We start from the raw sequence: 24,156 nt of genomic DNA, 5'->3' as shown, positions 1-24,156 counted from the left end.
GACATGGCAGAAATACAAAGCATCCTAAGAGACTACTACAAGCAACTCTATGCCAATAAAATGGACAACCTGGAAGAAATGGACAGATTCTTAAAAAGGTATAACCTTCCAAGACTGAACCAGGAAGAAATAGAAAATATGAACAGACCAATCACAATTAATGAAATTGAAACTCTGATTAAAAATCTTCCAACAAAGTCCAGGACCAGATGGCTTCACAGGTGAATTCTTTCAAACATTTACAGAAGAGCTAACACCCATCCTTCTCAAACTCTTCCAAAAAATTGCACAGGAAGGAATACTCCCAAATTCATTCTATGAGGCCACCATCACCCTGATACCAAAACCAAAGATACTACAAAAAAGAAAATTACAAACCAATATCATTCATGAATATAGATGCAGAAATTCTCAACAAAATACTAGCAAACAGAATCCAACAACACATTAAAAGGATCATACACCATGATCAAGTGGGATTTATCCCATGGATGCAAGGATTCTTCAATATACACAAATCATTCAGTGTGATACACCATATTAACAAACTGAGGAATAAAAACCATATGATCATCTCAATAGATGCAGAAAAAGCTTTTGACAAAATTCAATACCCATTTATGATAAAAACTCTCCAGAAAGTGGGCATAGAGGGAAACTACCTCAACATAATAAAGGCCATATACAACAAACCCACAGCAAACATCATTCTCAATGGTGGAAAACTGAAATCATTTCCTCAAAGATCAGGAACAAGACAAGGATGTCCACTCTCACCACTATTATTCAACATAGTTTTGGAAGTCCTAGCCACGGCAATCAGAGAAGAAAAATAAATAAAAGGAATACAAGTTGGAAAAGAAGCAAAACTGTCACTGTTTGCAGATGTCGTGATACTATACATAGAGAATCCTAAAGATGCCACCAGAAAACTACTAGAGCTAATCAATGAATTTGGTAAAGTTGCAGGATACAAAATTAATGCACAGAAATCTCTTGCATTCCTATACGCTAATGATGAAAAATCTGAAAGAGAAATTAAGGAAACACTCCCATTTACCATTGCAACAAAAAGAATAATATACCTACGAATAAGCTTACCTAAGGAGACAAAAGACCTGTATGCAGAAAACTATAAGACACTGATGAAAGAAGTTAAAGATGATACCAACAGATGGAGAGATATACCATGTTCTTGGATTGGAAGAATCAATATTGTGAAAATGACTATACTACCCAAAGCTATCTACAGATTCAATGCAATCCCTATCAAATTACCAATTGCATTTTTTACAGAACTAGAACAAAAAATCTGAAAATTTGTATGGAGACACAAAAGACCCCAAATAGCCAAAGCAGTCTTGAGGGAAAAAAATGGAGCTGGAGGAATCAGACTCCCTGACTTCAGACTATACTACAAAGCTACAGTAATCAAGACAACATGGTAGTAGCACAGAAACAGAAATATAGATCAATGAACAGGATAGAAAGCCCAGAGATAAACCCACGCATCTATGGTCAACTAATCTATGACAAAGGAGGCAGCGATATACAATGGAGAAAAGACAGTCTCTTCAATAAGTGGTGCTGGGAAAACTGGACAGCTACATGTAAAAGAATGAAATTAGAACACTCCCTAACAGCATACACAAAAATAAACTCAAGATGGATTAGAGACTTAAATGTAAGACCGGACACTATAAAACTGTTAGAGGAAAATATAGGAAGAACACTCTTTGACATAAATCACAGCAAGATCTTTTATGACCCACCTCCTAGAGTAATGGAAATAAAAACAAAAGTAAACAAATGGGACCTAATGAAACTTAAAAGCTTTTGTACAGCAAAGGAAACCGTAAGATGAAAAGACAACCCTCAGAATGGGAGAAAATATTTGCAAACGAATCAACGGACAAAGGATTAATCTCCAAAATATATAAACAGCTCATGCTATTAAATATTGAAAAAACAAACAATCCAATCCAAAAATGGGCAGAAGACCTAAATACACATTTCTCCAAAGAAGTCATACAGATGGCCAAGAAGCACATGAAAAGCTGCTCAGCATCACTAATTATTAGAGAAATGCAAATCAAAACTACAATGAGGTATCACCTCACACCAGTTAGAATGGGCATCATCAGAAAATCTACAAACAACAAATGCTGGAGAGTGTGTGGAGAAAAGGGAACCCTCTTGCACTGTTGATGGGAATGTAAATTGATACAGCCACTATGGAGAACAGTATGGAGGTTCCTTAAAAAACTAAAAACAGAATTACCATATGACCCAGCCATCCCACTACTGGGCATATACCCAGAGAAAACCATAATTCAAAAAGACACATGCACCCCAACGTTCATTGCAGCACTATTTACAATAGCCAGGTCATGGAAGCAACCTAAATGCCCATCGACAGACGAATGGATACAGAAGTTGTGGTACATATATACAATGGAATATTACTCAGCCATGAAAAGGAATGAAATTGGGTCATTTGTAGAGACGTGGATGAATCTAGAGACTGTCATACAGAGTGAAGTAAGTCAGAAAGAGAAAAACAAGTATTGTATATTAATGCATATATGTGGAACCTAGAAAAATGGTATAGATGAACGGGTTTGCAGGGTAGAAATTGAGACACAGATGTAGAGAACAAACATATGGACACCAAGGGGGGAAAGCGGCGGGGGGTAGGGGTGGTGGTGTGATGAATTGGGAGATTGGGATTGACACGTATACACTGATGTGTATAAAATGGATGACTAATAACCTGCTGTATAAAAAAATAAAATTCATAAATTAACAAAAAAAAAAGAAAACGTGTGATGCCTCTGCTGCTGTCCTCATATTCTGTCAACCTCACCTCTAATTCCCACTGTGTGTCTTTCACTTTTTGCCCCAGCACTTCCCTGACAGGCAAAAGGGCAAGCAAGAGTCACAACTGAGGGTGTGGGAGATTTAACAACCCTGTCGGCATCCAAAGAGTAATGGAATATTTCCATATTTATATATATATACAACTTTTCTTGGCACAAGCCTTAGGGGATAGTTTTGAGAGTCATTGTCTACTATCCTCAGATTTTGTCTCAGTGGTGACTTACATGACCTACTTTTTATTGACTTTTCCTCCCTCCTCTCAATCCTTAGTTCCTTACTCCTCCTCCCTACCTTCAGATAAGAGCTTTGAGGTATAGGAGGAAACTCACCTCCTATACCTATATGACTCAAGATAAATGTCATATATAAATCATATATATACATAGATGTCATATATATGTATTTCTAGATAGTGATAAGCACTCAAGAGAAAAACTAAAGGAAAGGATATGGGAGTGTGTGTGTGTGTGCACATGTGTTGAGTGTGTATGTTGTGCATGTGAAAGAGAGGAGAGATTTGAATAAACACTATGTGATGAGCACATTTGTAAAGTATTTCATATTTATTCATTCATTTAATCGTCTCAGCAATCCTATGAGGAAGGTACCATTGTACTCATTTTTCAGATGAGAAAACTAAATTAGAAAGAGATTCTATACCACACCTAATATCACACTTCTGGCCAAGTTTGTGTTACTACTATTTGAACCCATACATTTGACCCCAGAGTGTAACTCCTTACCCTTTCTTCAGGGCTTAACTTCAGTCACCTACACAGAGGGACCTTTTAGGATTTTGTTCTTCCCACCTAAGCCTCTTTGTTATCAGCTGTCTCTGAAACCCCCCAGCCATCTCTTCTTAAGAGTTGTGTTTGTCATTGATGAGACATAGGATGGAGCACAGTTAAATGAAAGTGAATCTAAGAGTATAAGCGAATGCATTCAGGTGACTAGCCTTTTGATGGTCTAAGTTCATCAAAGAACAGCCTTTATTTATGCAACCTACATATGTTTATGATAAGCTTTAGCAGAACACTTTATCAAAGTGTATGTGATGATTCCCTAGTCATGACTGCTCTAGATTAGCCTGTTGATAGAAATTAAAGAGATTATGTTCTCCAGCAGAGACCTGAAGTGTAGGCCTTTGCATCTTAGTCATTTTAATAATAAAGAAATAATCTCATCCCAACTGAGCTCTCACAGTTCTTGACAGCTGGAAACCAGCCTAGTACTCTCAGCTCATCCTTGGCGCTATTAGGAGCTGGCCTGACAGTCTCACCTATGCCATGGTGGTGTTCTCCAGTTGAGCATACAAATTTTCACAGATCCCCAACATCAGATGGGGCCATTCTCAGACCATTATGAATCAAAAAAAAAAAACAAGACCATTCTGTAATCATGTCTGAATATCTGAACACAGAAAAGAATGTAAACGTTGTCCAAACCATAAAACTGACCAAATATCTCCCTACCCTGCCCTAGTGAGTGATTGTTACTTTACCTATCACTGCTTTAGCTTCACTCTGTTTTTCCCTCCTAAATAAGACTTCTGAAGATACCTAATCATAGAATTACCTCTGCTTTTTGACAGCATCCAATGCAAAGCAAAGCCTTACTTCCTGGAACCCTTCCTTAAATCACCTAACACAAGCCCAAAACATATAAGTCCTTTCCATCCCTCTCTTACTGAGCTTCCCATGCACAGTGGGCAATAAAGCCAACCTGATTCATGGGTATGTTTCTGATGGTCGTTAACTGGGGGATGCACTTATTGTCTGCTCCATACATACAACACTTGTCTATGCAATTCCTTTTACATGTCTTATTTCCCAATTATAGTGCTTCTTACAGGCACTGAAGTTATCTTTCTGAAAATTTATGTTGGTATTCTATGACTTTTCTAATAGACTAAACAATTCACATTTTGTTTTTCTTCTTTAGGAACCAACTGCTATTTCAGCAATGGAGCTTTCCACTAAGCAGGTACTATCATTATATATTACAGTATATACAATATTCTATATTTTGTTAATTTTATGTTTCAAATAGATAAATATGTTCCATCAGATTTTATGGATTTATTAACAGTTGTTCAAAAAAACAAGACAAAAAATTCTTACAATAACTAGTAGGAAACTAAAGATAATTTTCATGGCCCTCATGCTTTTGACCAGTCTCATATATGTCCTATAAATATATTTCTTAGATCACTATTTGTTGTAAATTTTCATTTATAGCATTTCTTTTTTGGTCATTATAATATAATTTACTCAGTAATTATTTTCATCTATCTATCCTTTAAAATAACATTGGTGAATATTTCAGAATATAAATAAATTTATAATTTAATTTGTATGTATAAACAAAATACATTATATAGGCTAATAAAATTATGCACTGGACTATGTGTTTTTGGAGGATTTTTACTTAAAAGTTAATCTTACTTTTTCAGTAGTATTGTGTGCTAGAGAAAACATTTAGTTTGGCTCAATATAAAAGGGAAGCAGCAAAATGGTCGCTGCCAAATGATGTTATTAAACTCCATGAATTCAAAGGTTAAGGGCAGCGTGTTAATAGTCTTTTCATTCACGTTGAATGAATGCTTTGGCAAGACTCTTAAGAAACACAAATGACTTCTAAATGCTAAATGATATGGGCAAAACAAATATAATTTTAACTTCTAATGAATTACCTTCTCCACATAAATGTTACCTAGCCTTTCTATCCAGTATATCAAAGGTAACTAAAAAGAAAAAAATGGCTTGGATCCTGAGTTGAAATTAATTATTAAATAACCTAGAAGAAAAAGCCAGGAAGGAGTAGGGAGCCCTTTACTCACTGTAAACTTACATACAAGTTTTGTATGAAAACTTAGGTACAAAATTATTGAATCTGAGAATGATTTGGTGAATCTTATTTCTTAACTGTTTACATGTTTTATCTCTGACCGTGCATTATTCCTCATACAGGATGCTAAAATACTGTGCCACTAAAACTCAGTATATATCCTTTCCACACATTCATATCAAAATAGATTGATAATCTCCAAGTTATTTAGAGAAATCCAGAGTGCAGATATTATTGACCTGATACTGTCATCTTACACTTCATAAGTGTGTGTTCACCTGTTCTTGTAATCTAAAAATTGTCAAATGTTGGCAAGGAAATCCGGGGATTTCCAGGATAGTAGCTAGACCAGGATATTCTTTCCTGTAATGATTTTTAAAATTATTTATTTATTTTCTGCTAGACTTCTTTGTCAACATCAATTACATTGCATCTAGTTTTGTAAAACATTTCTTTCTGTTTTAACATGTTTAAACCTACCTTAAGAATTGCCTATTAAATGCAACACATTTCACCAAAAAACAAACACAAACAATTTATCAACCTAAAATACTGTGTTAGAAGAAAGTGTCCCTAGCCTTCATTTTCCATTACTGGAAAATTTTCACAACATCAGATGGAGTTTGATTTCCATTCAGATGTGACTGGAGTTTGATTTCATTCAGATGTGACTCAATTTCATTTATGCTCATGGAAATTTTAAAAGTGAGGCAGTAGTTTCAAGAGGGACAAGCCGTGTTGCAACTAATTTTCTGGGTAAACGGACTCATCCCCTGCTTATGAACCACAACTTGTTAAGGAGGTTAGTGAGAAAGCCTGTGGTGATGTTAAATTGGGCAGAAAAAGCACATCAGGTTATTTGCTGGTGACTGGCTTATGCTCAATGGTGCCTGCAAGCGTCCCCCATATTTCATTTAAATAGCATAATTCATTGTGAAAATCATTAATAGTACTGCAGAATAATCGTTAAGTATAAACTACATTGAATTGTATTTAATTTGGGACATTTTATCACACTTTAGGTTTTCATTACAATGATTTCAGTTGCCATATTTTTGGTTTCATATTCTTCTCATGTATTATTTCTCTGATTTTCTCCTAAAGGGATCTGACAGATTTAAATATTATCATTTGGATAACAACTCCTTTACTACTCAATGCCATATTCTTACAGAAATCTATAAGTATGAATTTCATTCATGCTTCTTAAAAGTTATTGGCCAAACATAGAAATCTTTTTCTTAGGTATAACCAACTTGGTCAGTAGCTTTTTAAATAGTTATGACCACAGTATATGGTTTGGCATGTCTGTATTTACCAATGCCAACCATGCTTCTAGATACTGCTACCCCATTTTAACTAACTTAATTGTTGTTTAAACATTATGTTTGTTTCATTTTTTATCATATTGAGATTGCTTGCCTTCAAGACAATCTAAGTTTTTTTTTTTTAGAAATTCACGTTCTTTTATTTATTTATTTATTTATTTATGACTGTATTGGGTCTTCGTCTCTGTGCGAGGGCTTCCTCTAGTTGCGGCAAGTGGGGACCACTCTTCATCACGGTGCGCGGGCCTCTGACCATCGTGGCCTCTCTTGCTGTGGAGCACAGGCTCCAGACGCGCAGGCTCAGTAATTGTGGCTCACGGGCCCAGCAGCTCCGCGGCATGTGGGATCCTCCCAGACCAGGGCTCGAACCCATGTCCCCTGCATTGGCAGGCAGATTCTCAACCACTGTGCCACCAGGGAAGCCCTAAGTTTTTCTTTTTTAAAGGTGCTTTTGGAAGAGAGAAAGAATAGGAGGGAAAAAAAAAGAATAAAGAATTTCTTTCCATTAGTTAAGTTCCCTGTTAATATTTTTCAAATTATGATCAACTGTTATCACATGCAGGTTCTGTAGATGCTTTAAGAGGGGTACAAATCAATATAATTTTCTCTCAACCAAAAAACTTAATAATACTTTATCTTTTCCTCCCAGAGACTTTAACTACCATTTCTTAATTTGCCATGGTTTGTAGCATCTTTCAATATAATAATAGAAGGTGAATATAGTAAGAAGTTGATTTTCTGTAATATATTCCATATTCTATACACTATATATTCTATATACTATACTATACTATGTTCATGTACTATAAATATTCTTCACTTACTGAAATGGAATAAGCAATCAGTATATGTGCCTCCATAATAATTTAGTTTTTATTGTATTATTTCTTCCCCCTTTTTTTCCCTTTCTTATATTAAGATATAAGTAAGTTGGTTAGCTTTCAGCATATAATTATTTTCTAAAAGTACTCCTTATACCCTCAATAATTTCATAGATTCTAATAGTTACTTATATCTTCATTTAAACATATCTATTTACATATGTAGTCCCACCTTTGAGAGCCTTTTGGAAATGCAATTTTAATTATATCCATTGCTGACTGTTAGACAATTTGTTATAGTAAAAGAGCACACCATGGTTCAGAGACTGGCTTTTCTGTAACTTACTTTCATTTGTATAGTGGAGAAATTAAAATACACTTTTGAGGTCTTTTCCATATGTATTGTCATGTTTCAGTATTTTCACAACTTTTATTTAATGTTTTATTATAATTATTCAATCATCTAGAGCAAGAAAGGGAGCTATGACACCAATTACAGTAAAATGTAGAAAAATCACAAAACAGTCTTGTTTGTATTTCATTTTGTGTTTACATAAATTTGCAACTGGTATGCTACATTGGTTCAACTTTGTTAAAGATATTTTTTAACTTGTATTGAAATCCTGATGTAGTTTCTGTTAGAAAGCTTTTTCCCCCCCAATTCTGGCTCCTTTGATAATTTCAAATTGACTGAGGACAGTGGCAGCATAGACGTTTTATCTAGATGCATACTTTAAAGATCTAGTTAAACATGCTCATTTTATCAATAAGGAAGTTAAGTCTTAGAAAAATTATGTGAAAGGCCCAAGATCACAAGAGAGTTAATGTCAGGCAAGACCTAGGATCCAGGTATGTTGATGCCCAATACCCCACTTTTTCCCACAACACCTGAGTTTTTTGTTCAAGTCCACGGCACCAGCCAGAGTGTAATTGATTCCCCTATCTGATGATCTTTCGAATGAGAAGTAATTGAGTACTTTTGTTTAAAGTAATCTTCCTGGAGGTAGTGCAAAGGCAAGACATTTAGCGTTGAGCAAAACTTCTTACCAATGCGAGTGCCAAAACTTCACCCTTTCCCTTCTTATAGGAGGGCAGACTGCATTACAGGCAATGCAGTAGGGCACCCAAGAGTCAAAAGCAAAAGATCCCTGCCTCAAGACCAATCAGAATACATGGCAATGTAGATAATCTGATTAATCAAAATTATAAACAGTAGAAGTTAAAAAAGCAACCTAAGAGCAAAAACTGAAGGTTTGAACTTTACATTGCTCAGTGTCTTACTGTCTGTTTAAAATTTTTTATTTTTATGAGATTTAATTGACATATAACTATTGCTGTCTTCCTTTATCTTCCCTTGGTTTTACACTTATAAAATATACCTGTTTCAGTCAAATTTTTGGTTTTGATCTTGCTCTATTTTAAATGGTCACATTTCCTGCCAGGCCTTTGAAGAAACTACCAATAATGGAATGTTTTTAAACCCACAAATATAAACGTATTTTTGCTAAGCTAGAACCTTTTTTTTTTTATTTTTAAGAAAAAAAGAGATTTGAAAAACAAGGTAGTTTTTGTCATAACAGTAAACTCTTTCCACAGCAACAACTATATATTGGCTCTACTGTGGGAGTCACACAGCTCCCTTTACACAGATGTGATATTTACGGGAAAGCCTGTGCAGAGTGCTGCCTCGCCCGAGACCCTTACTGTGCCTGGGATGGCTCTTCATGCTCTCGCTATTTTCCTACTGCAAAGAGGTAGGAGGAATATTAGAAATAAACACAGTGTTTCATATTTATCTTATCTGATTCCATTTTTGGAACAGCTTCTTCATATAAATACATCATCTTTTTTCTGATGAATAAAATGAGGTGTTATACTTCAGGGAACTCTTAGACACGTCCTAAACGTTGTACACAAACTTGGTTTACTTTTGTTTTAAAAAACAAAAACACTTTCTTAATTTGACAAAATAGTCGTTTCAACGTATTCTCTACTACTCCCTTAAGGCTTCCTTTCCCCCTTGATATTCACCAGTATTTAAGAAACAAGCAATAATAGGTGAAGTAATATACAATACTTGCTAATATAAACCTGAAGATGAACAGTATGCACATGAACATATTGAAACATTTAATAGAAATTAACATTATTAAGCCAATGCATTATAGGAGCAGTAAAATTTGTTTTGTTTTTTTATCTTAGCTAATGTTTTACAAGAAGGTAAGAACGTGGCTTTTTTCATTGCTAATGAGATGTGTTCTACCACATTTGGATCATTTTAAAGGTTTTGGAAAAATATTAGGGAAAAGAAATAACCCTAATATCTACTTAAATATTTTAATTACACACTAGATAATATTGACTGTAGTGTTAAATCATCTACAACTTAAATCTTTCATATAGTCAGTCTATATGGATTAAAACACAGTTACCTTGTTAATAATATTAAATATAAATGTAGTATTAGCTTATTCCATTTAATAAATATGCAATTTTCTTAAGCCTTCAATATTCAGAATTTAGACAACATGTTAGTATTACTTTCGTATACCTATTGACTTTGTTGGAAGTTTAAATTTAAAACAAGAACTTAGTGTGGAGATAATGTGTTATTGATCAAAGAAACCATGGATAATTTAATAAATAGGAATATGCTGTTTTCACAGCAATAAAATTAAATTAATTAAGAATAAGGTTTTATGCTTCTTATAATCAGTTAGCTCTAAAGGGCTTTTAATGTTGCTTGAAAGTGTGGAATTCATGTTTGAACTAAAACTGGGTATTATTTCCTTTCCATGTGAAAATGTATAACATTGCCTAATTTAGTAATAATCCATTTGAACTTTAAGCTTTTCTTAATGAGAAAGAAGATAAAAATAAGATCATAACTACATCTATAATAAGTTAAAAAGCTGGATGTTATTATACATTTGAAATGTGTTTATTGCATACCTAGAATCCAAGATTGAAGGAATTATCATTAACACATTTTTGTTGTGCCTTGCAGATTTTACTTAATCCAATTTCATGTGTCTTTGAAAAGGATGTTTAGAGGCCTCACAATTTATATATTCTTTGTGATGGCATTTTTCAAAAGCTTCAATGGCAGTAAAAAATGCCTTCCCAAATGCTTTGTGGTTCGTGTTTCACAAGTTCCCTTGTTGGCTCAATTTTGAAATGTGCAACATCTGTTTGATAGTCTCACCAATTCTACAAATAGAAATCTATAAATACCTGGGACTTCTAAATTTATGAATACAGTAACAAATTCCATGTTTGCAATTCTCAGTGGCCTTTGTGAGAGCTCTTTTCAAGGATGGTAACTAACTGTGCAGCAAGACAATACCCATTAAAATAGATGCAGAAAACAGATGGGCAAGTGTCCCCAGTCTTTTCGAGTCAGTCACACAGAGCCAATCTCCAGTTTTAGCCTTCTACTCCAACTACACATCTAGTTGGCACCACAACGGCTGGAGCCAACCTCCTTCCTCCCAGTCAACCAGTAGCCAAGTGTAGAGAGAGGACTCCCAGAATGCACTGTAAGTAACATGATCTGAGCAGTAGAATGCAGGAGAAATTAATTTCGAGTTTTATAGCAAATTTAGCTTTTCTTTTAGAGGTAAGTTCGTCTTCTCTCTCACCTTCCTCTGATAAAAGGAGGAGCCTTGCTCCACGGTATTTGTTGTTGTTTTTGTCCTTTTATTCACTTCGCAGGTAAATTGGTTTGCAATCATAACCATGTAATCATAAAAGAAATGTTTTATAAAAAAAAGTTGATATAGCAGCCAAAAAGAAAAAGACTAACTTACAAATAGAATTCATAGTCTTAATACTATAATTTAACAACAGTCTATTTAAGGAATTATGTGTAAGTATTAAGAGAAAGAGAACATTCATTTGAGTTTTAATTTTCAAGCTTACTCCCTCATTAGAGATTAGGAAAAAAAGTTTAATTCTATTCATTGAATAAATGGGTTGCTCTTCTGTATTTTGTGCTTTTTCCTCAGAATTTAAGATATTAAGAATTTTAGATTTTCTAGATGTTAGATTCTTACTGACTGACATTCAGTAGCAAAAAGAAACCATGAATTTTCTGTTATCAATACTTTGCAAGACTTTTTGTGCATTGTTAGTACATTTATATACTATTTTCCATTTTGATCATCTTTCAGACTGCTCTTATAGGTATAATGAGCTGCTTTTAAAAAATCTTTTAGGCAGATGTAGATGCATCTCTTCTGATAAACTCCCAGGGTCTTTGATTTTGACTCTTATCAATTCTTATGACAAATTCTCAAGAGGGAATAGAGATACAGTAATATTTTTAAAATATAATTGTTTTAGACGCACAAGACGACAAGATATAAGAAATGGAGATCCGCTGACTCACTGTTCAGACTTACAACACCATGGTAAGTTACAGCATTTTTAATCTTTCAACTTGCTAACACCAGGGTAAAACCATAAGCAATAATGCATATCCACACACATGCATGCAAGTTATACACCTCTGCCAGAATACTTAGAGAAGTGCAACTGAAGAGAAAGAAAATCTTGTAGAAAGAAAATTCCAATGATCACAAAGCACTGAATTATGTCTTATTATTGTAGGTATGACAAATTCAGGATGTTAGACCCTTACGAGACTTAACGCTCAATTTTCTCATGTAAACCAAAAGAAGTCAAGTTTAAGTACATGCTTTTGTATGTAGTAGCAACCTGAGAGTAGTAGGCAACAATTATATTCATTTAAATATATCAAAGAAGAAAGTGTAGTCTTAAAATAAGCCATGCAAATTACTCATTAATACGCTCATAATATAGACCCAGTATATTATTACTGGGTATCCTACTCAAATAGAAGATAGTTTGGATGTCTTCACTCTGATTTACTAGGATAGTCCCTTGAACTGGGGCTTTTGGACCAAGTTCATTTTATGCTTCCTAAAAGATGTCAAGGTCTATGTCAAGTTGCTTATTTAATGATGAAATATCAACCAATCTTCATTTAAAACACAGTAAAATTGTAGTATAGCTCATCCCCCCCCACCCCCACTTCAGCCCTTTACAAAAACAATAATTAGGCTATGCTTCCCCCTGCTGGGAAAACTCAGCAATGACATCACTGCTAACGAACAGCTCAGTTAAAAATGGCTAAAATATCAAATGTAAACATTTTACATGTAATTGAATGTAATTATCCTGTTAACTTTTTTGGTGCGTTTTACATTAATCTTAAAAGAAGGTATACTATTTTTTATCATTTACTTGGATTTGATTTGCTAATTCTGTGTGTAGAACATTCATGGTTCATGCATGTTAAGAAAGAAAACACACTGTACGAATAGCACCCAGCAACATTCCAAAACCTAGTTGCCTTTCTGAAAGTCCCTGTGTGTATCCTACATGTACTGGTATGTGATTCATGAATGTCCGCACAGTTGTTTGGGGGATACCAATACCAGGAGACAGGTAGCCACAAATTGGGCCTATATTTTGAATTCATTTTGCTTGCAAAATTTCCTTATCTGTTTGTTATTTGCTTTCCTGTCTGTTACCGCTCTCATTATAAAAATAAAAAAATACCACTAGATTGGAGCATATGTTATAAGTTTTTGTCTTTATACGGATTTAGTGCATTGTTGACACATCCTCATTTAATTTTTCGGATGGCATATTTCAATTGGACAACAAAATATTCACTAGTCTTCCATTTATTTCACGTAGAAATATTGAATTATGATCAGCAGCTTTTCAACAATACAGTATTATGAAATATTAATTCCTTGTATTAAAGAGTATATTTGCTTAGATATAGAGAGGCTAATGATACTAACTAGAAGTAAAAGAAACAAGATGAGGTAAGTAGAGCTCATTTCCAATCAGATTTAATCTCCATGTCAATATGGACCTTGCTATTTTGCTCACTTTTTTATCTCTAGGTCTGTAACAGATGCAATATTGTAAATATTGTAGATATTTAATAAATATTTGTTGAATGAATGATCTAAATATTTCAAGCTATAGCATAATACTTACGTTTCTCAGTAGAGATTTGATCTAAATAGCATCCGTTATTTATTGTGAAAATGATTTGTCATACATTGTTATTAATACCATTGTATTCATAAGTAGAATCTTTAAGAAATATCATAAACCAATTAACTAATAAATTATAGTTGCAAACCACTTTATGTAGGATACCATGCTATGTTTTGAAGATCACTAGAGAAATATATATATATATATATATATATATATATATATATATCTTACTAATGCATCCATTTTTTTAGCAATTCAGTCCCTTCATAGACCCAGTTAGTGTTTTTCCAAAGTGATATATATGCTGGAATTATGAGTGTACATATATACAAGGAAAAGTTGACCGAAGTCATATTTATTTTTTTAAGTGAGGCTGTGGATAAATAAATATTGTTAACGGTTGAATGAATGGGCTTTGGAGAGTGCTTCAGATTTTAAAGTTATGTTTTGATGAAATTAGAGTGGTACAACCCTATAAACTTTGGGAATATAGAATTGCTTAGCTGTAGAAAGTAAAATGAATGTGAATAACTTTTTTCTCCTGATTCTTCAGTTGGAATGCATACTGTAGGGAGGAAAAATAATTGCTGTGTTTCAGTGTTACTGGGTCTGTGTGTGTGTATAAAAACAACCCCAAGTAGATGCTTGTGATATATGGGAGGAAATGGTAAAATAGTTCAAGAAGCTCTGCAGTAGTAAAAACATTCCTTTTTTGAAGACCTCTTTATTCCTTGTCTGCTTGTCTTGCTAATTGACCAAACATAAAAAATACACACCATAGATTACAGTAAATTTCAAATGTTTGGAAACTAAGTCAGGCATTCCCATATGGTCAGACTGAGTCTTACCATTAGGAATCAGTGAATTATCTTGGAATAGGTGATGTCAATCTTTGAAAGTAAAATGGGCAGAAATCCAGAGCTCAGCCCTGTTAAATCATGTATGTTGCCTTGCTAATGTCACATCTCACATTGAATAAAATATATGTGCTCATATGAAAACATATAAAGATATGAGATGTTTTCACAGAAACCGCTAAGCAAGCTGAAGCCAATTATACACTTCAGGACCATCAGTTCCAGCTGTAATGGTAAACATATTCTGTAAAACTCTGTATTTTACATCTCTTGAGGTTTTAATAGAGAGACTATATAAAATAACTCAGAATTAAGGTGGAAGACATTTCACTCTCGATGAAACCTTTAACACTTACTCAGTGCTCTGTTCGCTCTCTTGTAAAGGCAGCACTAATGGTGAGCTGGACTGGATGAAACAGAAAAATCCAGCTCCACTTCCCCTTTGTCCAGCACACTCTCCCCCATCGCCGGTAGCCTTTTGCCTAGGGAAATTTCGGTACAAAACCCTAAATATATGTGCTGGCAGATCTTCTTGTCTTCCCATTCACTCATACACAATGCTAACGAGAAACCTCCAGTATGTTCCCTTTCCTAAAATAACTGTTGTGCACAGAATTGGAGCTTGTCTGACTTTGCATTCAAGAGCATAAGTGGTTGAGTCAATTTACCTTTAAACTACCTCTCATTCTTCCTTCTTTACTAAGCAAGCTGTACTATGATCTACATGTCCAGAAAGGAAAAAGCTATACCAGAAGTAACAATTTTTGAAAATTAACATATTAGATTTTTGCATCTTTGAAATATTTTATGTCCTAACTTCTACATTAATGCCGTCATTGAATTTCACTTTGTAATAGTTCTCTTGGCTGTTCTACATACATGCGTTTCCTTTCCAACAACCCACAGTAAAATGTTGGCAGAATTCAACCTTCTTCATTATCTCCACAACTAGTTCATCTCAATTTATGTCTTGGTTGGCATAATTTAAATGAAATCATTCCAAAATTGTTCCAAAATTTCATAAAATATCTCTGGCAGTGTCATCTTTATGGTGTGCAGAGCTGTAAATTTAGTATTTTGGAGCAATGCTAATCTGGTCTGTGCTTTAGCTTCTTTTATACATGTAGAAAATCCAACTATGAATCTGAGCATTTGGCCCCAAGAGAAGCCTCAAGATTTGATAGATGAGCTGATGTCAGTCCTAAAAAAAATCCCTAACTTTAATAAATTACCAAATTGTATCAAGTCTAAGACGTCACTGAATGTAAGATGCACCATTATTTTATGTACTGCTTAGAAAAACTGCCCAAAATGGACAATCTAATATATGGTCCCAGCATCAAGCCAGAACTCAATATGTTTCAGTATTGGCACAAAGGAGAAATAAATTCCCAACCGAAAGAAGATAGCAAAGAAATTTGCCTGTTTTACTCCTTGAACCACAAAGGTGGTCCTCATGAAGGTTTAATTTCTGAATTCACACCAATGGGGTGGACCAAAAGCTTCAGACAAAACTTTAATTTAAGGAGCTGTCAGCTTAGTAGGGTCTCACGTGTCTGGAAGAAGTAAGAACAAATTATTTCTGGAAGAAAGCAACTTCAACTCAGATGGAGAACAACTGTAAGACATTCTGATATCAGAGATGTTAAAATATAAAGAAGCATGCATCCTAGAATGAAATTATTATAGTAGTGTCTTCCATAACTTTTGTAAACCTTTTTTGAAACTGTTTTCACTGGAGAAAATCAATCATCACCACAGTAGTCTTCTGATATTACATTAGGCCAATAATCCACTTATTCATAGTACATGTATGCGAGACCTGCACACACAACCTGAATAAGAAGAATAAGAAGAGGTTTAAAATATTTTGTGCTATCATTGTTCCTTATTAAAGCTTTTAAATATGTCATCAGAGATCACCCAACTGTTTATACACCTATAATTTAACTATTGTAAATGAAAAGTTCTTAAACATGCTGTATTTTTTTAATTCCAAAACTTATAAAGAAAACATATTAAATAAAATACAAGGTGGTATTTTTGTTATTGTTTATGGAAGGTTTGTACTTCAGCAAATGGGTGTTTTCCATCATCTTCTATCATATCTCTTCGGAAAACGTAAATTGAACATTAAAGTTCATGTTTCCTTATTTTTAAAGGTGTAAATTCCCATGGTAATTTTACTCTGTCATGTAAATTATATGTGTTTTCTTGGTAAAGAATTTGCTATAAAGTCATGAAAATAAAACATATCAGACATTTAATATAGACTGTATAGTACAGTAGATACCTTCATATTGGTGTTGCTTTTTAAAATAATTGAGTTTCAGCCCTCCCTATACTAAGAAGCATTGAAGCCTCTGATATCCCAAGATTATTAAGCACGTTATTAAAATGGCTTCATAGTTAACTTCAAAACATGTCAATTTAATTTTTGTATTTTAAATCAATGTATACCTTAAAAATAAGACACTAGCAATTCTCTCTAAAATAATTACCTATGAACAATAAAATTAAAATATCCTAGTCATATCTCTCTGTTTATCCATCTACCTATCTATACACTGACGAGAGCATTTGAACACAAATCCACAGGTATCTGTGAATTCAAGGAAAGCTGGAAACTCCTTGAATTGTAAAATTCAAAGTGTTGTATTCTGGTTGATAATTATTTCCCAGCACCAGAGACAGATCTTAATTTAGGGCATAAAACAAAGTAGTTTAAAATTTAAATTTATTTTAGCAATTTGATAAATTATAAGTTTAAATTTTCTCTAAGGTTTCATTGAGTCTTTTTTGCACTTGAGAAATAGATGTATTGAGCATATGGACTTTAATACATATGCACACATTTCTAGGCACATGTATGCATGCAAACTCACATGCAACAAACGTGTACTGAGAAACTAGCTGGTATAAGCATCACACAAAACATTGGAGAAATATTATACTAAGCATTATCTTGATGAATAAACAACTAGTACCCCTGTTATATAGCTGTAAATTTGTGTTAAGTGCACTACAGTATATGAGATTATTAAATCAGTTGTTAGCCATCTTAATATTCAGTCAGGCCCAAAATATACATGAATGTCAAGGATGAATGTTAAGGATGAATGAAACTTTTGTCTTCTTTTTTTATTTTTAAATATTTTATAGCTTCCCAAGAGTTACTGATTCATCCATGAAATGCCTTTTCAGCTACTGCTACTTTTGGAGATATTTATTATTCATCCACTTGAAGTCAAATTAGAGTCATTTCTATTGATAAATTACCTGTTGTATTTCTGGAGCAAATAATCTAGAATCCAGTGAGAAAAATCTAAGTAATGTTTATAATAAGAAGTGCATATCTACAGCTTTCTCTGTCACCATGAGTTGGTGGACAACATTTCCTTTCCTCCTTTGCTTGACCTTTTACATTGAATAATATTGGGAAAAAATTTACAGTGTAAAATATTAAAATTACAATGTGATGAAAACAAGTGGAATTAGATTTCTCTTTATGTAGTTTGGCAACTAATTGAATTTGCTAAATATTTAAAATAATTTGCAACTATTTTCCCTCCCCCAAATTGTTTCATTATTTATGAAATTCAGCTTTTTAATAACCTAAAGGGGTAGAATATCAAAAATGACAGCAGAGATCAAATAGTTGAATACATATATGGTTCACTACCTCACCTATCTCTGTCTTTTCTACATGAAATCAAATTTCCTAAGGTTTTTACATTATTAGCATTTCAATCTTGGGAGACATTTATGGGGTTAAAATGGAGAGTGAAATAAATGGAAAGCTGAAATGTGATGCCTTCTGTTTCTGCTGTATTGGAAGAGAATCAAATACTAAATAAGGCCTTTAGCAACGTGATATTTCTGGCCAAATGATGGATATCTTGACTTTTTGTTGTTACAAAAGGAAGCAATTTATTTAACTTCTTTCTTTCCTCCCATTCTTTCTGGCTTATTAGCCTCATTTCATTTCCATAAATTATCCCACTGAAAGAGGAAATGGTTAATTGAAGATTGCTTCCTTAAAAACATTATTTCTTGTCATTAACAGCTGCAACATATTGTAATATGTGTTATTCAAACACACTGTGAGGCTTTAAAAATAATTTTAATGTTCTCAATTATTTTGCTCTAACTATTCACTTCAACCCATAAGAATTCATTATGCCAATTTAACAACTCACCCTTCTTGTCTACTAGTAATATTCATGACAAAAGTTTGTATTCAAAATCATTGCTTTCTAAGTATGAAAAGTAGTTTTAAATTGATTACAATGAGATTGCTTTCTTTCTGGAAAAATTACTTATTGGCATAGACGTCGTTTAGAGATATAGGTGTCCCTGGAGATATGAGAATACATTCATATATAATTTCTCAAATATCTTTCTCTTCTTATTATCCCATATTTGAAATTTTTGATTTTGGAGTACACTTGATTAGTCATCATCATCTTCTACCATATCTCAAGTCAACTCTTGTAACATTATAAAACTTAACAAATTTAGAAGACTTGAAATGTTTACAGTGCAATAATGTATTCTGTCATAATGAGGGTTGTAAACCCTATGCCATTTTTAATTGATTAAACTCTTAATCATTTATGTAATTATGATAACTCTGTATCTTGAAAATGTCAAAGTTACACGAGATTTCAGCTTTTAAATGCAGAGTAAATTGTTACCTGGATTTGCCATTTAGCAAACATCAGCTAAGGGTTTATGACTACCTTGTGCCCAAATTGTGGAACACACAGTATGAGGGAGATAATCAGATTAACAAAAAATTGTAACAAATAAGACTACAGGTGCTCTAAAAATACATATAAAACGAGATTTTTTGAAAGCATAGAAGAAGCACTACTTCTTTTTGATACGAATGAGAGCAGAATTGCTGCTGGGAAGGAGTTCATAATTTGTCTTATTAGGGCTTCTCAAAAAGGATTTTAATTTTTGAATAAACAGTTGAAATTATCACAAGAACAGCAATAACAATAATATCACCTCACATATTTATGACTACCTCTGTATCCAGACATGATACTATTATTTGTATTGTAGATATATTTTAATAACAAAAAATATTTAAGGGGATTATAAAAAGTATATGCTGTCTGTAATTGATAAGTGACCTAATACATTTCAGACAATTTGCAATTGTTTGATTAAAAGCAAAGATAGGATAAAGGCAGCAATAATGTCACACAAAGCAGATGTACTGACAGAGAACAAAACCAGGCATGTGACAAGAACATATTTACTAAGAACATATTTACTAAGAACAAAACCAGGCATGTGACAAGAACATATTTACTAAGAACATATTTACTAAGAAGTTATAAGGGTAAGACATAAATTTGTCTAATGGGTTTTTTCAGCCAATGTGGGGGGAGAAATATGGTCAACTGGTGAGTCACAAAGTTCATTAAAAAATTCATTTGTTCAAGCGAATCTCAATAATTCCTAAAAACTAACATTAGAAAAATTTCTCAAAGATGAACACCATAGTCAACAACATTGGGACATAAACACAGTGAACAAATCCATAGAGTATTGCTTATGGGTTCCCTCAACATAGATCAGAGGGACCCCACTCAACAGGATTCAGTAAAATCAATTATATCATGGGATTAACACAATGTGTTTCATGTAAACTGCTCTTGGTTCAACTATAATCCAGACCGATTTTAGATTAGATTTACCTGTATGTGCAAGATTTCATATCCTTCAGGAAATCTTTAATCAACAATGTTTTCTCAGGTGAGCTTTTGATTTATATTGTGTATTTATGAGTTCAACAGTATATGCTCTGAAAAATACTTATAGTGCAGCTATATTCTGTGCCACCATTTCTATGCAGAGCTGTTTGCTTTAATAACAGTCAAAATGATAGTGTATTTGGCATCCAAAAAATTGTAAATCTAATAAGTTTAGAAGTCAAGAATCAAAACGTTGTTCCTGTTTGTTAAATTTTTTTTTTTTTTTTGAGAGAAAGGGAGGGAAAGAACGAGACAGAGATGGGGGTAAAGGGGCATGGGGGGGAAGAAAAGAGGGAGAAAAGAAGAGAGAGAAAAACATATTGTTATTAGACCGCTAATGTTTCCTATGTTGTACAAAATTTACTCAAGCGGTTGGGATAGAAGGGTCAGAAGAGGGAATGGATATTTACTGAGTGCCTTCCAGTAGTCTATTGTGTGTAGGATCGGCTGCAAGGATATATTGTACCACATGGGGAATATAGCCAATATTTGGTAATAACTGTAAATGGAGTGTAACTGGTAAGAATTGTATAAAAATAAATGTAAAATTAAAAATTAAATAAGATATTTATTGAGTATCTGTTTATAAGGTATCAGGTGTGGAGAAATTAACAGAAAAAATGTTTACAGGGTGTGACATCAAAGCACCCAAATATATGAATGCTTGGCTGAGGCCACTTTAAATGAAAGTTCTGGTCCTAAGTTAAAAATTGCTGATGATAGAAACATTCTACTGCAGAGGAATTAAGAGAAACAAATGTATTCAGAAGATATTTAGTTTTTTCCATTTTTTTGGCAATGGTCGCAGAATCTAACAACATACAGTAGGAGACTCTCAAACCAAAGAAAGAGAGTAGTACCTCTGCATACTAAGACTGATAGTTAATGTGACAGGACTTTTAGCTTCACTGCTTACTAACTAGAAGATTTTATTTTGCTTTCAATTTCGACAAAGGAGAGGAAGAAAGGGCCAACTTAGAGGGGAATGAATCCTTAAGGTATTGGCAAGAGTAGTTATTAAGACACCAAGACAGTGAACCAAATTCACCAGTTGTGCTTCTTATCTTACTCAGGTGGGAAAGTATTTGAATATCATGATATTTCTTGAAGTCCATGGCCTATTGCTATATTAAAACAAAAACAACTTGGTATAAATTTATTAGATTCTACTATAGATAAGTAACAGATGAAATATTTTTTAAATTCAAGAAACATTTACTACTAAGAGAATTCTTTTCTTTTAATGGGCTTTGGGAAACATTTGCTATCACCAGAGATCTTGGAGAGAAACTAAAAACTAAGCAGATTTCCCAAGACTCTAGAGGTGAAAGAAAGCTCTCTATGGATCAGTTAGAATGATTAAATTAATTGAGAGGACAAACAGTGACTTTTTTGAAAATGTGCCTAATAGATGATTCATTTATATTAAGCTCTATTATGTCTTATTATACAAGTTACATTGCTTTTCTTATCTGTGTATCAACTAATGTACTGAAGGATTTATACAGAGCTCTATGTTTGAGAGCAATAACTTATTTATACCTTAGATTTCTATAGCTATCTATAGTAACTTGGACAAATTAGATGAGAGACAAGTCAAGTATTATCATAAATTTCTACAAGAAAACTAGACCTGAGAGGCATGGCTGGCAAGACAGAAGATACTGGTGGATAACCATATTGTTTGTCTCTAAATCCAGCTGATTTTTTTCTGTGTTATCATGCTGTCATATATCTTATGATTCAGTAATATGTAGATACTGAATGAAAAGCTACTTCCTAAAAGTAATAGGATTTCTTTTTTTAATTAAATATTTTTTTTATGTTTTTATTTTATTGGAGTCAGAACACAACATGAAATCCACCCTCTTAACAAAATTTGAAGTATTGTTCACTGTAGGCATAATGTTGTATAGCAGATCTCAAGATCTCATTTATCTTGCATAACTAAAATGTTATACCCATTGACTAGCAACTCCCCATTTCCCTTTCCCCCCGCCCCTAGCAACCACCATTCTACTATCTGCTTCTACGAGTTCTTACTACTTTAAATACCTCATCTAAGTGGAATCATGCAGTATTTGTTTTTCTGTGACTGGCTTATTTCACTTAGCATGTCTTCAAGTTTCATCCATGTTGTTGCATATTGCAGATTTCCACCTTTTTTAAGGTTGCATAATATTACAAGTAAATAATTTCTAAATCAAGTTTAAACTGCACAACCATTAGCAGAAAAAAAAAATGCATTCTATGTAAACTCTAAAGACCTCTGTGACAAGGCATTCTAATTATTCATGATAGCTCCTGAATCACAGATCTTCCAGCTCGTGTTGGACATAGACACTCAATTCATCTCTATCCAAGGAAGCAGATGTCTTGCAAACTAGCACAGCAACATGTGCCATATCTGTTCAATCAAAGATATACTAATAATTTCAGAGGGAAAAGAAAAACACTACCATAGTGCATGTATATATTGACACACAGATATACATATCTCCAACATGAAATAAACTGTGACTTGGAATCAGTTAAATATTGTTTCTTTACATTTCAGTCATTTCCTGTTTTTTATTATTTCTAGGGGATTGATCTTTCAAATAAGAAGAGATAGATACTTCCCAATATTAGAAGAGTTTTGTTTCACACCTAGAACAATAAAAGAAAAAGCACTGGGATTGACATCCCTGGAGATAGCAAATACAGGCAGACGGTTGACTATAGGTAGGGTGAGAATAGGAGATGATGGCCATAGGCTGTGTACGGGAATTGGATGGAAGCAGGATTTTGGAAAGCTTTAAACTTAGAGCAAATCATACTGTCTATGACAGACAGAAGTACTCAGATAGTTATAACAAGAGTAAAACTGTCAAAGTGATGCAGAAAAAGGGGGAAACATTTTTTTAATTAAAAATCTAGCTGAGTTTGAAGAAGAAAGCAAAAATTTTTCATCTGTCTACACTGTCAGCCCTCTATGCATGTGAAAATATATTTATTATTTTCTAAATTAATTTAATGAGTTCCAGATTGTACAGGATGTCATAATGGAAACAGGATTAAACAAGATGAGTTTTTTTCTCTAAATGAGTTTTACCTAGACGCCCCGTGTTGTGCTTTTGATCTTAACTGTGTTTCATTTACCACGTTGAAGGAGGTTACATAAAGGGTAAAATAATAGGAACTTAATCAGGAAACAGGATTTCTTATTGCTGCATTTTATTATATACTTTTGCCATATTCTTTAGCCTAATTCTTGAAAATAATAAAAGATGTGTCATTTTAAAATAAGGACAGTTGAAACCACATTGCATTATAATTGTGCATCTTTCTTCTGGACCATCCCAAACATTTCACACCAATTGATCTTCAGATCAAACTTGTAGATTATTTAAGGGTTATTGGTGGGGAGTATAAACTTCCTGAACTCTACCTTCTGTAAAATACTAGATAAATATTCCTGGCTGGTAAATTTGATTTTACAGATGAAAAACAAACACAAAAAGGCAAAATTAAGTTCTCAGAAATGGACTCTTATTTCCAAAAACCCAATCGAATAACTTTTCTGCTGGAGAATTGTGGCAGAAATTCACTGGCACCATTAGTCAGG

The 24,156-nt window shown here is 33.5% G+C and overlaps 1 protein-coding gene across 1 annotated transcript in view; it reads left to right on the top strand.

Annotated features, from left to right (window-relative positions):
- The window catches only part of SEMA3A (semaphorin 3A), a 252,291-nt gene that overhangs the window by 204,870 nt on the left and 23,265 nt on the right, over nt 1-24,156 (top strand). The window contains exons 13-15 of the mRNA XM_082472478.1: nt 4,822-4,863; nt 9,473-9,630; nt 12,221-12,288. Of these exons, the coding sequence (XP_082328604.1) occupies nt 4,822-4,863; nt 9,473-9,630; nt 12,221-12,288 (268 nt within the window). The remainder of the gene's footprint in view (nt 1-4,821; nt 4,864-9,472; nt 9,631-12,220; nt 12,289-24,156) is intronic.

Source organism: Balaenoptera physalus, assembly GCF_965194825.1.
Source record: "Balaenoptera physalus genome assembly, chromosome: 8".
NCBI classification, from domain to species: Eukaryota; Metazoa; Chordata; class Mammalia; order Artiodactyla; family Balaenopteridae; genus Balaenoptera; species Balaenoptera physalus.
Note: the sequence above shows the minus strand (reverse complement) of the source record. Positions and strands in the feature narration are given on the sequence as shown.